General features: G+C 37.7%; 1 protein-coding gene across 1 annotated transcript in view; it reads right to left on the minus strand.

The window, feature by feature from the left end:
- Positions 1 to 16,784, minus strand: part of DPYD (dihydropyrimidine dehydrogenase) — a 367,004-nt gene that overhangs the window by 97,248 nt on the left and 252,972 nt on the right. The window contains exons 17-18 of the mRNA XM_056356052.1: positions 2,386 to 2,506; positions 1,394 to 1,513 (exon numbers count right to left, since the gene is read on the minus strand). Coding sequence (XP_056212027.1) covers positions 1,394 to 1,513; positions 2,386 to 2,506 — 241 coding nt within the window. The remainder of the gene's footprint in view (positions 1 to 1,393; positions 1,514 to 2,385; positions 2,507 to 16,784) is intronic.

Here is a 16,784-nt window from a genome sequence, read left to right on the forward strand (position 1 = left end):
TGCAGTCATTTTATAGATTTTATTAGACAGACTTATGGTAGGAAGGAATATTCAGAAATTGCAACTTAAATGAGAAAATGTGAATGGTGTTACTTATATAAAATACTACTGCAATAGTTCTTTTATTAATTTTTAATGCACAGCACCCAGTGTGACCTCCTTTATTCTTTTCCTGTCAACATGGCAGGCTAGAGAAATTGAAATGAGCTGTAGCTGTTCTCTTCTTGTTCCCCTCTTCTTCCCATTTTGCATAATATAGAAATATAACATCTTATTGGACTGTCACTGTGAAATAATCATTATGCAACAGGCATAAGGATTTTTTCTGATTGTTATCATTTCCTTACTTTTCAGTGTTCTCTAAAAAATTCCAAATTCCATGTAGTTATCTAAGGCAGTAAGTCAATTTTCCACCAAATACATTCGTCTCAACTAAAGTTTGTTTAGAAGTTATCTTGTGCTACATTTCTTATGGTTCTCTAAGGGTAACACCAGTCGCATAAAATAAAGCATTTTTTGCCTGTCTGGTCTCCTCTCATTACGTTTTTGGGGTGAGGTAGGAGGCGGGTCTGATAAAATACTGTTTGACTCAATCAGGAGGATGCTATTACTTCTGTTATGTATATTTACTGCTACTTCTATCACCAAGGAGACTAACCTCCATACCAGTAAAGTCAAGAAGCTCTCAGTATTGTCTTTGCAGGGTCAAGTTCATGTTGTCACAGCAACAGAGTGCACAGGGTCAATAGATTAATATATTAGTGTGCACAGGCACTGAACTGGAGTATAAAAGTTTTGCTGCTGGTTTTAAAATTAACCTGTGAAGCAGGACTTGGAAATATGGCCTACACAAGATATTCTTATATATCTCAAGGAATAGGCTACAAAAATACGCATATATTTGCCTAATACAGTCTATCATTTTGACTACAGTGGGAAGAGGAGGAAATAACCTCCTTGGAAGAGGTGTGCTAAGGGGGAAGGAGGAAGGAAGGCTGGAGTTCAGGCTATGAAACATACACTGCATTTGGATTGTTGATATTTCCCCCTGCGATGCCCTTTCATTAGCCTCTGTCTAACGCGGGGCCTGACAATTGTGACAGAATGAAAAATTTGAGGAAAAGCGAGGGTCACGAGAGATGAGATTTCCTTCCCTCTCCAGTGACCCCATCACAGTATTCTGATGCGGCGCTTTACTATTAAGGAAAGGGCAACCCAAGAGCCTTCACACTTAATCTGTTCCATCTGTCATGACTATTAGAAACATTGACCAGCAGTGAGCTTTAAGGACTCAGTGCGACTGCAGACATGATATTCTAGCCCACTACAAGGACCTCCTGATGTTTTGAAAGCCTCCAAGGAAGCACCATGCATCAAAAAGGGCAACACCTACCTGACATGCCACCATATGTGGTCCTCAGTCCTCTACCAACTGCCGGCCAAGGTGTGCTGTCTGCTTTCAGTCCCATCAGTCCTGACACAGTGTTGGTGGCTGTAACACCATCTGCACCACCTGTGAAATAAAAGGTCAGTCACTTTTTGTTAAATCATGTGTATAAGAACAGGAGAGGAAAAATACAACAATAAAAAAATATCTGTGAAACTGTGAAATAACTAGAAATGCAAATAAACAGCTGAAAACAGGAAGCAACAAACTGTAAAGATATGCACAGAAGGGTCCTTAAGACCAATCCTGGGCTGACAAATTTAACACTAGCTTCAAGGCAGGCTGCATCACTTGAAAGAGCTGCAAGGGCTATAAGACAGCACATGGGAAACATTGGGGCTGACAGGCAGATCTCTGCCCTTCAGCTGTGTGGGACAGAACCTGCTACAGTGGTCGTTCAACACCTGGAGGTACCCCAGCATTGGGTCAGCTTCTCCAAGCTTGTGAGGAGCAAGATGAAATGAAGCAACAGAGAAATTATGACGACGATTCTAAGTGATGGATGCATACACCTACTTGCAAACTTAATTTCCTGCCATGTTGTATTTTAAGTTCTACAGAAATAAATAAATACACACACACACCCTCAAATGGTGTATTTCCGTTTTCTCAGGACACACACATAATTTTAACTACTAAACATAGGAATAGGGGAATTTACAGTGCATAACAAACGCATAAATATGATAAAAATAGGAGTGTGCATAGAAACACACAAACATGATTTACTGTTAACAGTCTCATATACTTCTCTTCATATATCACTATAGTCTAGAAGAACGGACAAAAATTGATCACCGTGTTTATTCTAAATACATCAAATGAACTATTTTCATATTAGTTTCTGTTGATATTTTTTATTATTCCAGCAACTCCCCTACGTTACCCCACTCTGTAAATTAGTAAATCTGCACAGCTTGTGCACTGGAGTCGGTTACCTTCCTGCGCAGCCATTGCAATATTCACAATATCAGTGACATTTGGGGTCAGCTTGGCAAAGAAAGGAATCTGAACAGCTTGTCTAACCCAGCGACAGATGTTCCGTACCAGTTCTGGATCCTGTTCAAATAGGTCAGATAAATATAAAACATAATTAAAAGTAATACGAACAAAAGGTATATCAAGGAAATAGAAAACTTTGCTATAAGTGGCTATATTGCGATTTTGTGATATTACACATCAGGACTGGACAACAACTCATTAGCTATTTTATTTCAGACACACCAATCCATTACAGAAAGGTCAGTTCATGGAAAAAGAAAAATTTGCACTTTTTTTTTTTCCCCAAAAAGACAAAGATATCACAAAACGTTCCCTTCACAGAGAGAGAAAAACATAATTTTGGATGACAGAGACTTTCTTTACCCATTTATTTTAAAAATGACTTTTTGGGTTTAATGACTGTGTAAGGTATATTGAAAATGACCACTATCCTATAAAATAACACAAACCTGAAGCATTGGCTTGATCAGAACAACAAGGATGAGTTGAGGTTGCAGGGCTATCAGAATGCAATTCAGCGTTTCTGAACTCTCTTCTGACTTCAAAGAGTAACTTGGGATGGCCATGGTGTAAATGAAAGATCAAAATCTTCCCTGTTAAAACCAGAAATCGAAATCTTCAAGCCTTGGCTTCTACCGGTTTCCAGGCATTTGCTTCCCTTATGGAATACGTCTCATGTAGACAGTAATCAACTATCATTTCTATTGAAAACAGCTCAGTGGAACTAACATTCTGCATCTGGCACACGCAGTGGTCATTGTTCAATATAATGCTCAGAGTATGGGTTACTGTTTTGTTCTGTTGGCTATTGATAATGTTCTTCAACAAATACCTTAAAATTTGCAATACTGGTGCACGTAAAACATTGTCCTGGTTTCAGCTAGGACAGAGTTAATTTTCTTCTTAGTAGCTGGTGCAGGCTGTGTTTGGATTTACTATAAGGTGTTGATAACACACTGATGGCCTCAGTTGCTGCTGGGTGATGTTTACACCAAGTCAAGGACTTCTCAGTTTCTCAGGCCCTGCCAGCGAGAGGGCTGGAGGGGCACGGGAAGCTGGGAGGGGACACAGCCAGGACAGCTGACCCGAACTAGCCAAAGGGACATTCCATACCACAGAACATCACGCTGGGTATATACAGCTGGGGGAGCTGGCCAGGGCCTGCCCGACGGCCGCTGGGGTCTGGCTGGGCACCGGTCAGCAGGCGGTGAGCAGTTGTGTTGTGCATCACTTGTATTTTGTATTTTACTCCTCTCTACTTCTCTCTCCTTCACATTACAATTGTTGTTATTATTATTGTAATAATATTACATTTTAATTATTAAATTGTTCTTATCTCAAGCCACAATTTTAGCTTTTTCCTGATTCCCCTCTCCATCCCTCTGGGGTGGGGGGAGTGAGCAAGTGGCTGCATGGGGCTCAGTTGCCGGCTGGGGTTAAACCATGTCAAAACAGTGCGTGATCTGGTTAAAAATTGAACGGCGCTTTTAGAAGATTTAGTGCAAGTATAACCTGTGGGTAGGCTAATTGGTACTGCAGCAATTATTTACATTTACTAAATCTTTATCACTCTCTCAGATAATTAAGTCTGTCATATACGAATAATTTTCTCCCATTTGGATATTGTAAAAACTCAGAAAGCTGCATTGCTGTGTACTAACTGAAAATAGGATGAAGGTTAGTTTAAGCAACAACTAAATGAAGCTTAGTTTAAAACAATCCTATGGACACGGAGGTTGTCAGTCTAGTGAACACACAGGAAATATCTCCTTGGTTTTTCCTTTTTACACCAATGGTTAAATACAAACAAAAAAATGCCACAGGCTGTGTTCCTAGAAAGTACACAGTGCTTGACATGAATAGTAAAACCCTGAGACTTCGCTGTGCCATTCCAATAAAAATGGTGATCTCCCCGCCCATGCAGCTGCCATGAAATATGTATGAACGCTGCACTGGCAGTATGAAAGTAGTTGCATCTTTGACTTTCATTTCTGTTTTGAATTTCCTTGAGGCCCAACACAGAAATGAGAGACCTTCTAGAAGACATGAATTGTATATCCTTTATGTTAATTCTTCTCCTTAGAAATCCTTGTAATAATGTTCAGGATGTTGGCACCACATAACTCATTATACTGACTTTGTCATGCTTACAGTGCTGCCATAAAATTCGTACTCCAACACACACTAAGGCTTTAAAAATATACAATTATATTAATCCACATAGAATAACTTATTGGGAGATCTCTTTTATTCATACAGCACCAATTGCTATCCTACCTAAGACAATTTAACTAGTTTGTCTTTCTTAATAAATAATAATTTTACCTTTTTTTTCCCCCAAAGTAAGTAAAGACCTTCATTTTCCATCAGTTCTGCTTTTCCCATAACAAGATTAATTCAATGAATGCAATGGAAGGGTCTTCAATTTCCCAAGCTAGTAAACAGTTTAAATATCTGATTGTACAGCACATGTTTAGACAAAGCCCTTTTGAAAAGCTCACTTGTATCAATCTTGGAAAGCTGCCCATTTTCAGTACCCATAAAACCACAGGTAACTTAATAGGAAAATAAATTGAAAACTCAACTGAAGGAGGTGAAATCTTTGACTTCACTTAATATTAAAAGGAGAAAAACAGAAATGTTTAGTGAGGAAACATGTAAAAAATGAAAAAAGTTAGCACGGTGTTTTGCTGCATAGTGAGACAGTCACTGACAGGATCCAGGAAAGTGTTGAATTTTACACAAAAAATTAGAATTTCCATTCAATTTGACATTTTTGGATTGAAACAATTATTTCTAAAGCTGATTTTTTTCCTGTAATCTTTTAACTAATCCATTTGGTCATTAAATAAGTATCATAATGCTGCATACCTTAAAAAAAATTTGCTGTTTACCCTTATGCCACCCCCAAAACACACATGACAGAGCTTGATGCTTCCCTTTTTAGTGTGTCCTACAGTGTTGCTGTACTGGAGCATCCAGCTGATCCACCTCCCTCCTCCTCCCTCTGCTCTGCCTCCTCCTGGTGCAGCAGCCAACACCAGGGAGCCAGCTGAGCCTGTCCTCTCTCTCCTCGCTGTAGCCACATCACAAGTGTCCAGTGGCCACAGCCACCAATTGCCTGAGATTTCCTGCTGCCAGAGGGATTTCCACGCCATGAAGTTACTGCATGAGAATACCAGAGCTTTCATGCTCTACAGACAACTAACATATTCTCAAAGAGGGATAATAACCCCATCTGTTTTTATCTGTCATATCACATTTTCTTCTTTAGATTGTTAAGTTATTCATTCATTTATAAAATACATGATTTCCTAATATATCTGCACAGAGAACATAGAAAAATGCATCATGAGACATCAGGTGGTTGAAAACAGAAGATATTAATGTCACTGGACAGCTAATTTTCATATGAAATGCATGAACTACAGTTATAGAATCCAGGGTAAGTTTACTGGATGTTGTACTGTCTCTCCATAGAAGTTTACCTTTGCACTGAGAACAATTTGCAGAGGTCACACAAGATCACTACTTTCAAGAAAGATTTGAGTGATTAGAAATCGAGAACTCACTCCTGAGTGTAATCACTGACTAAAGAAATTATGCCAATTTGAAATGCAGTTCAAAACTCAAGATTTCTGAGACTATTAATTTATTATACTCAGCAAAGTTTTAAACTCGAGTGCAAATTTAACTAGGTGAGCAGCCTCATAGCAAAAACTGGCTTTAAAGAGGCTATGGACAGGCTTCATTTTGCCTAATTCATTTTGCTGATTCAGGGTCTCCCATCTACTTGGATTTCTGAAAGACTGACCCCAATTTACAAATTGCATTTACTAATTCTTAGCAGAGATCAGATTTATAAAACATTCAAAAATGAGCATATAACTTGTAAAAGAATGACTCTTGAGGCCCATAAATCACATTACAAAAAATACCTGTCACTGCTAATACAACATAAATATATTTTTTTAAGCAAATCCAACTTCATGAAAGTGCCTGCAGCTTTTATCATTGATAACGTGGTTTGATAGAATATTTTCTAAATGGCTTGATATGTAAAATGTTATTAGCTGTAAAAACAGCTGGGCATTTACATTTGCAAAACCAACAACATGAACTAACTAAAATATTATTCTGCTTAATGCAGTACAGGATTTTAACGCCTTTGGATCAAAGTCTATCATGCTGCTATAAATTATCTTCTTCTATCACACATAACTAGGTTTGTTGGTTCTCTCATTAATGATGATACAGTGTGATTGTTACAGAATGTGTAGCATAATTTTGCTCTGTGTGTCAATCCAGAAGAATGAACAAATGCTTCAATGGACTGTAACATCCATTGGTAGCACACTTCATTTATCTGCTGTATTTTATTTTTTTTTAAACAAACACCATCTAAATAAAAGCATGGTGAAATTATCATCAACTAAACCATAATATTGATTCATGCACTACACCTACAGGAATCTGTTGGTAATTTAATACCATATAAAGCCTCTTTTGGTATGAGATGTACATCAGCGTGTCTTCTGTCTTCCTGTTCTTAATCTAATATTGCTTGTTTATTCCAAAGGCACAGGAGATTTGAACGTTACAGGGGCTGTCTTTTTACTTCCCTAAGCAGCAGTACAGAACCATTTTTCCTGAATATTCATTATAGCCTTGGGCTAGATGGAGCTTTTAATCCTAACTACTCATTGCCAATGGGTAGATATACTAGAGGAAAAACAACTATTCACCTTTTTTTCTAAATGATCACATGATAAGCTTAACTACAACCATAACTATAAGAATAAGTCCTCAGAAATTAAAGCAGCAAGTTGTCTACTGATTGCATTTGGCATTGGTAATGAGATGAATCCCACGTCCTATCACCCCCAAGGCAGATAGATCCTGCATATTTAAAAAGGAGTGTGAAAATACTATGCATAGAGTAGGTCACCTCTCCTTGTGTTTCATGGAAAGAAAAAAACCATGAAGAGATTACCACAGAAATGTCTGGCTGTAGTTTTTCTGAAATTTCAGAAATTTTTACTAGGACCTATTTTCAGTGTTCTTGCAGGGTCCTCATTTGTACACTATCCTGTTACTGCACGATCTTTATACTGTATCCAGAACACCTCTCTGCGTAGGGAAGTGCTATTGTACCTGTTTAATAAATGGAGAGAGGAGAGCCAAGACAGACTGCAGTGTACCTCCTAACTCACCTTGCTTTGGTGCCTAGTTTTTAGTAAGTCCTCTGCGTAAGGATCTGGAAAGGTGTATCTGGCAGAAAACTGCACTCGATTATACAGAATGCCTTAAACCATGAGATACTTGTCACACTAACAAAATAAATATTTTTAATACTTTAATTTAATCTGTTTTTCAGAGTATTTGAATAATGCAAAATATAGAAAGGGTAACAAACATGCTTTCCTGAACTATGCAAACAGTCTTTGGGAAACACATATGTGTGAGTGTATGTACATATGCAGGTGTGTATATATAAAGAATACAAATGTCTGTCTGAAAGATGTTATAAAAATAAACCTGTTACAAAAATTTTCCCCAAGAACTCCAGAAGGAAGGTTACCACTCAGTGGAGCACATTAGCTGATCTCATCTAATTAGTGTTACAGAAAATGGACCATACCATGCAATCTTCAGTCCATCCCTAATTACTATAATGGTGGCAGTTTTGCCTCACTAAGAACAGGGTAAGGACCTTTGCAGTTGTGGAAAGCATAAAAACATAACTCTTCTCAGACAGAACCTGATTTTACACATGTATGAAGGCTTGCTTACATAGGGCTACTGGAGTTATCATTACAGGTCATGCTGATGATTTGTGCAAGTCTATTATCCTGACTGTGATGATGGGAAGTTCTAGAATGTTGCAAGATCTGTTAGGACCTTGCATGTAAAGTCCTTAAATCGCATCTATCACTGACTAAAATGACTTAAACAAAAAAGTTGCAGAAATAAAATATTTTATTCTATTTAATGCAAGTGTAAAGTCTGTCCTTCTCATAAAGCTCAAGCTTTTGATGGCCACAAAACTATTCTTATATCTACCTCTTGCCAATGAGTTCCATGGCTAAACCATACACTATGTCAACATGTTTGCAATTTTAAATCCTGATACGAAGCTACAGAAGACTTATTTTGTCTTTGTATTAACACACATGACATTGTCATAGGATTTCTTACATATGGTTTAGTAGGCAAGTGGCACCAAGAGTCCCTCATCAATGCATTCTTCTAGTGACAGATTTTCTTTCTGCACGGGCTCTTCAGAAAAAAAATCTTGCAGCTCCCTTACATCTATTACCACTGGAGAATTTTTTTTTTTACATGAAAAAATGTTCCACGTTAACTTTCTCATTCTGCACAGTAGATGTTTTGCAAAATAGCATGGATAGCTATGGGAAAAGGAGGGGGTGCTTTTATGTTCAGAAATTACATAGCCTAAGAAAAATTTTATAACTGAGAATTTGCAAGATTAGACTTTTCCATTTAACTAATGTACTATTCTCACTTTACTGTATCAATCAGTAATAGTTTGCAAGGGAAGAGGTAAACCTATCCTCAGTCAAATTGCTGTCTAAGAGCCCACAAGGACTCGAATGCACTCTTATCTGAAAAACAAGAAAGGAGAAAAGAAACTTTCATTGCCTGCAGATAACCTCCATGCAACAGGCAGACTTTCTTCTGGGCCATGCTACCCTTTCCTCATCAACATTACAGCAGCACCACCTGCCACGACCTGCAGTGTGGGCAGGCATGGGCAAGATACATTTGAAGCAGCTTCAGAAAGTGAGTAATGATCATTTCTATAGATTCCTAAGCTATTCAATCCACTCCGCCAGCTCAGCATGTAGGTCTGGATCTGCATCTTTTACAGAGATCCCACAGATGTTCTGAGGAACTGTGAGCCTGCTAAGCTGTTAGTTGTCTGTCATGTATTTCTGCTCCAGATCAAACATGGATCCAGAAATACACTAGGAAACCAGAATTTACAAAAAATAATCAAAATTTCTGTTGCGTGTGAAGAGCTACTCTTTTGCTAGTCCTTCAAAAGTGAAAAAAAAGTAGAAGTATGGGAATTTCAGCTTTAAACATTGGAAATCAGTATCTTCAGCATTTGTCTTTTTTTTTTTTAATTACTATTGCACTTTTCCACAGCCATCTTTTCTCCCTCCTCCTATGAGATGTCCAACATTGCCTTCATAAAAACTGTCTATCTCTAAACCTACCCAAATTTTCCACAGTACCTAAATATAGAATTGCAGTCAATCACTATAGCAAAAGAGACACTATTTCTGAATCTATGGATAATTTTACTGTCTTCTCACATCCTGGAAAGGGGCAGTTTAAGTTGTTCATTTGTCCCATTTCAAAATTAATTAAAGCTAACAATTTTTTTAAAGCCTGTCAAATTAAGGGAAGGATTTCCCAAGATAGGAGACAAATAAATCTCTCCTCCTCATCTGGAGTAGAAAATGCTTCCTCATTTCTCAGGAAATCTGACAGCTTTTGGTCAACATCTATTGACCACAGCTGTCAAAAAGAAAGAAACGAGGCAGTTTAACCTAAGGCAGGAATAACAGTTTTCACAGTTGTATGTGAAGCTATCTATACATATTAGGAAAAATTTTAAAAAATGCCTAAATTACTTCAGAGGCTTTGGGTCAGCCTGGTCAACCCCACAAAAATGTAGCTGCTAGATGAGAGCTTATATCCTTCTGGCTAGAATCTATGATATGATGTGATGTGAAACCAATGCCACAAAATAAACTTTTAGAGATAATGACAGTATGTGCATTCAGGACTCTTTTTCAGTCAATACTGTATAGCCTTTTGGAGTGAGATCCAAAGCATACTGAAGGTAGTGGAAGTCTTTTCCAGTTGTTTAGAAAAAAAGAAAAGAAAAAAAAAGGCTTCAAAATCTCATTAGACATCTGCAATAAAATAGTACAGGAAAATTCTATTCAGGATAAAAATTCAAAAACTTCCATAAATGGATAATTTCATATCTTGTTCTGGGAGGATCAAAATGTTTCGATCCTGTTTAGGCCTTCAGCTTTTGTTAATTAACTTGCATTTTGAAACAAGAGGTCTTTTCAATATGAAGAGAGCTTCTAGGGGCTTTTTTGGGAAGAATTTCTAAAAGATTAGAGATTCATATGAGAAGAATTAAGCAAGGTCCACATAGCTACCATTTAGCTACACTACCATAGCAACAATATGTACTGTGACTGTTGCTCACTGGTTTAATTCAGGGATATACTTATTTTCCACTTTCTTACATACTCTAAAATGCTCTTTTCTTTAAAAAAAAAATCTTTCAAAAGAAGTCTACCAGGTAAATTAAGACATTTATGTTATTTCTACATAGTACACTATTCTCTTTATAATTTGAATAAAACCTGTAACTTTAAACTGAAGAGATATCTTATGGCTTTTATAACTAAGCATGTACTACCAGTGGAACAAGCACATTTTAGCTTACAAAATACTGCAGATCAAGATGTTGAAGTATAGCTTGGAAAATTCCCATTAGCTTTTACAGACTACATTCCATCTGTTTGTTAGTCTTTCCACTCAGGCAAAAACATTACTACTTGAAGACGATGCAAAGGCTATACTTACACTTTTTATTTTGATCTCTTTTTTGTATTTATAGGGAGTAATAACACCCAACTTCTAGATATTTTTGATGAAGTAAAAATCTAAGCAAAAGCCTAGAGACTTGATTCCACTTTTTTTTTTTAATTTATTTTCTGTAGTAAGTTATAAGAACTAAACCCCCCTGCCATCTACCTCCATTCTTAGATGCTAGGACTTTATTACTCTAAAGTAAAGCTGCAGGCACGGTATCATGATTTGATCAGTTGCTCTTCTTAGTCACTGCAAGTTCCACTTGGGGGGAGCCTAATTGAGATTCTCCCTTTTTTCCAGTGATAACCAATGTGTCTCTGGAAAAAATCAAGTCACTCTGGATTAGGTCCAGGCTTTGGTCATGGCTGAGCTGAGAAGTCACAGTGCTGAGACCCTGTCTATACTGGGGGAGATAACAGCAGGTACTGAGAAAAGCCAACATGATGCTATGACACTACTGTGGTTCCTACTTCTCAGTGTTAGACTATTTTGAAAAAACTAAAAACCAAAACAAAACAACAATTGGTGCTCATAAAAAATGGAATTTTAAATTTGTGTTTAACTAAATAAAACTTAAAAGACTCAAAAAAGGTTTTGACAGAATCAGAATTTCAGTGAATTTCAATTTTAGCTGATCCCCATCTCCCTTTTCTTTCTTACTTTCATTTGGCATCACAGTCACTATTTCTCCCTTCTCCAGCTCTACAATTAGAACCTTTGAAAGATGTTAAAAGCATAAGACAAATAGCCTTTAATCACCTCACTCTATTCCAAAGGAAAAAATGGGAACAATAAATTGTTACTGCATTTCCTTATGGTAGTACACTACTGGAGCTGCACAAATGAATGATGCTTAACAGCATGTTTTAAAAAAATCCCCAAACCAGAAAACCCCACCACTCCACTCCAAAGCTTTTTAACATATCTCATCTAATAGCTGCCAGTATTAACATAGGTCAGTATCCAAACTCAAGAATACATTTATCAAGGTGCTGTGTGGGAGACCCACTTTGGATACCTTATTAGCAGCACGGCACTCCTAAACCCCTTCTTTGATAATGTAGCACCTAATGAATGAAGAGATAACCAACATCAAAAAGGTCAGGAAAAGAGCTGGAAACTTTTGATTGGCCAGCTGACAAAAGTACATAAATTTGTGTGGAGAGTTACAGCAACAGTAACAGCGATGTCAAGATCAACCACAACTGAGACTAGAAAGGTTTGTGGCTGTCTTTGGTCAGCTATAGCAATTACTCCCTTTTCAGATCCCTCAAAAGCTTTTTGTTTTCTCCCCAGCACTAAAAGAAAAACAATTGAATTTGAAAACGGAGTCCTCTCTCTGTATAGGTGGTTATTCCGAATTTGGGGTTTGGTTTTGTTTTTTTAAAACTTAAAAAGTTAACTTAAGCAACAAGAAAAACATCACTGTCAGAAAACTTTCTACATTTAAAATTGACTTCAAGGCTTTTTTTAAAAAAAATGTTATATGACAGGAAAAGCTCTCTTTATGTTTCATTGAGTAAGTTAGTTAAAACTGTATCATCACTGTTTACAGCTATTGTTTTTAACGCAACATTAAAGGAGTCAGATACAACCTTTATCTTCTTTGGTTGTGAGAATAAAGGTTTATAATAGTTGTCCTGAAAGGATGAAGCACAGATTGTCAGTTCAAATTATTTGTTCTGATACTAATTGTGCCTAAACATTCCAAGTGAAAAATGTGAAACTGCACATTTCCATTTTATGAACTTCTTGGAGATGCTACATGGAAAGATTTATTTACCAGCAGGGTTGGTATATGCAAAGTGTTAACTAATAAAAATGCCTTTTTACCCCTGACAGAACAAAATATTTCATCTGCGTTGTTTCTATCCAACCAAAATAATGTTTCTAATATCACTGTAAAAAAAGTGGTACACAGCAGGATTAAACTGTATTTCAGCTCTTCAGCTCACGCAGAGGATACCTGTTAGAAGGCCTAAAGGTTTGATTAGGTTTACACCATACATTAAATATTTTAAAGGGAAGCATAGAACTCGAATATATCACTGCTGCAGCTACAAATAGCTTTTTCTTGCGGTCAGGTAGGCAAGGTCTCAGTCCATTCCTATAATAAAGAGGCAGAAAATACCAAATAATTGAGGAAACCATAAACATTTGAAACAACCAAACTAAGGAATTTAAAACCAATGTTCTGAGAAGTATTTCCCACTCACTTTTAAAATGATCTTCATATGGGCCTGAATTCACAAGCCTCCCAGTGCACTGACTAACTTTACTAGGAGGTGAGGCAAAATTAAAAAAACTATGAACCTAGTCTTGAAAATTCTTGTGTAGGCAGTGAAGAGACTAGTTAACACACTGTTAATTAACTTTATGAAATGGTAGCATAAAACTGCAACCATAGAAAGAAAAAGCTATTAATGTGCACTGCGTAGTTAACTTTGATTGTGCACCAAGATGAATAATCTTAAAATACTTTACCTGCACATAGATACTTCTTGCTGATCATTACCTTTGCAATAAATCCTGCTTACCAGACATCATCAGTATGAACAACTGCAATACCTTATGCTACAACCACATATCCAAAGGCAAGGCAGTCCACAGAATCTGAGCATTTAACCAAAACATTTAACCATGCAGACCATAGAAATATCCTTGCCCTAATTTTCTACATCTCCCTTTTCTGAAAACTCAGTGCATTAAAATACAATTTCAAGAATAAGTACAGGTTGCCATTTGATTTAAAAGAAAATCATGCTTTTCTTCCTTTCCAGGAATCACTCACTATATACTCCATTGTAGTTAGGCTACTAAAGTGTCATTAAGACAGCCCAAGTCTTTTTGTTTCATTTTTAAACAGTGGCAGGTCACTGATACTTTGGCCAAATTGACCTTCTTTGTGACATCTGTCATCCATAATGTGAATTCCAGCTGAAACGCTTCCATCATAGTGAGACTGAAGATAAGGTTATCCCAATTTTCATTTATATCTTCATGAATTTCAAGGAAACAGAATCACTTTTACGTTTTCTAAGAAAATCCATTCTGTAGAGAATGCTTTCCATATGTAAATAAAAATTCACCACCCATAAACAGTATTTAAAACCTTATTAACAGCACACCTTGTCATTAAAAAGTTTCAGCAAGTTGGTAGTGCTGTTACTGTCCTATTTATAATCCCTTTTTATTTTCCATTTTGTCTATTGAGTAATTCAATTAAAAATCTTTCAAAGCAATAATAGTGCATTAAATGTTGTCAAACTGCAATATAAAATTACAGAATAGTGTTCTGATGATGAATTTATTAAACTGTGCATCTTAATTAATTTCTCCTCAAGTATATGAAAACCAGAATTCTTAATGACAAAATACCAATTAACTATCATACCTCGTTATTAAGTATTGTCTCCTTTTACATGTTATAAAAAAATAGAATACTTGAACACATAAAGGACATACGGAACCAAAGACATGGAAGCACTCTATTTAAATCACGACATTTAATTACACTTGAATTCTGTGAGGGCAAGAGAAAAGGAAATGAATCCTCGGGTACTGCAGGAAGGTGAGTGATGCCACCACCCCAGGAGGGACCACGCAGTCAGCAAGCTGCTTCTGTGCAGATTTCCAGAGAAACAGCCCAAGTGTTACTTTGAAAGCAACTCAGGGAAGGATTAACTTTATAAGGAGGATTTTAAAGGAGGAGGAAGTGGAAAGAAAAAGGGAAGAGACACATATGAAACAGGATGGTGAAAAAATCATCCAAAGAGGTTAAAACAACAAAACTGAACTATGAGAAAGGATGACACGTGGCTACAATCAGTGTGGGAGCCAGGAATGTAAACCCAGGAATCACATCTCCTGGCCTGCAAAAAAGCGTGTGTAGATCTACATTTGCAGGAGTTGGAAGAGACAATCAGCAGCACCCCTTGTCCCTGCACATCCCTAATCCAGTGCAGCACATCTCTGCACATCCAGAGTAACACCTTACCACCCGAGCCAAGGAATCCTTGTTTCTGAGGAGACTGCGCCTTGGGACTGGATTTCCTGCATCTGCCTGAGCTTTTCCATCAGCTGTACTAAGGCTCCTGTTTGTATCTATCAGCTTGGGTAGCAGACAATTTCTCCCCCCTACCCAGCTGCCTAGTTTTATGAAACTTACAGAAATTTAGTATATTTGAAATAGTTTCAACTCTGAGAAACATGACTGAAATAGGTCACTTGGTTGAAACATGCCCCAAAGCAACAGAGGGCACTGACAGACACAGTGAGATCAGGTAGGACTTACCTTCCTAAGATCCCAGCCAAAATGGACTGAAGTGGCCAATGCAAGAGAACAAAACAACATATAAATCTTGAAACCCCACCACAAACACAAACCTCACTTTGGTTATACTGGTTTGTACTGGATTTTGGGTGACAATGTTCCCATTGCTGCTATAGCACAGTGTACCACCACCCCGCTGCACTTTGCATTAATCTGTTGATACCAAAAGAGAAGAGAGAGAACTAATACTGCCTGCAGGACTCAATGAATTATACTTAACCAGCATATTATTGTCGGCTGATAGTAGAATGCCACATGAACACGGATATAATCAAATTCTGTTTGGGGCATCATTTATTTAAAATACTTCAAGCTCCTTGCTGGCAGAGCAACAGCGAATTAGCATGCTATGCTGTGCACTTCAATTAAAAAGCAGCCTCATCTTTCCTATTTCCAAGGTACAGCAGGGCAAATCTAATTGAGCCATGCAGCCAGTTCTCATCTTTGCAGAGTAACCAGGGCTGTGGGGTTCTTTGGCTTTTTGTTTTTGACAGATTTGTCATCTTCTGAATGAGGCAATGTGGGCTTTTATGAAACTTGCCTCCTAATTGCAGGCAATAAACGTGAACACAGCCAGCAACAGAGGCTGTAGCAAGTACAGTTCAAGTAAAATGAAAATAAAGGTAAGAAAAGAACCACAAAGCAAGTTCATCTTACATTTGATCTGAATAGTTAAGCTACCAGGATCTGGATTTCAGTGCTCACAAGAGACACATACATGACTCCTTCAATATAAACTAAAAAAAGCAAATGATCCCCCAAACCTATAGCTTAAATGCTGAGATAAGCAAAGATTTTTTTATATTTGGGAGTTTAGAAGGTATGACTAATTAATGAGAAATATTCGTAAGCTAGGATGTTATGAACTTTTAAAATATTTGCTTATAGCATAAAGCAGGGGTCCTCAAGCTTTTTAATCAGAGGGCCAGTGCGCAGATGCAGTGGCAGGCAGTCATCTGCGGCTGCTTTTCCCCCCCCCCAGCCCCCGGCGGGGGGGGCGGGGGGGTTCTGTAAATACCAGGGGCTGGATTGAGGACCCTGAGGGGCCGGATTGAGGACCCTGGGGGGCCGTATCCAGCCTGCAGGCCGTAGTTTGAGGACCCCCGGCATAAAGAATCTCTGTTCTTGCACTTAGGCTGAGATCTTTGAATGTAAGACTGGTTTTCTTAAAAAGTATAGAAGTATCCTCTGTGCTCTGGAAGTTGAACTGATGTGTCGCTTTAAACTTGAGATTTCCCTAACATACCGATCATCTTACCCCAAGAGAACAGTGAGTCCTTCTGCTTCTTTTTATCCACTACTACAGTTGTTTACAAATAGGGAAGGACTGGTGGGTGATGTGGTGGTCAGAGA

Source organism: Falco biarmicus, chromosome 11 (genome assembly GCF_023638135.1).
Source record: "Falco biarmicus isolate bFalBia1 chromosome 11, bFalBia1.pri, whole genome shotgun sequence".
Lineage (NCBI taxonomy): Eukaryota > Metazoa > Chordata > Aves > Falconiformes > Falconidae > Falco > Falco biarmicus.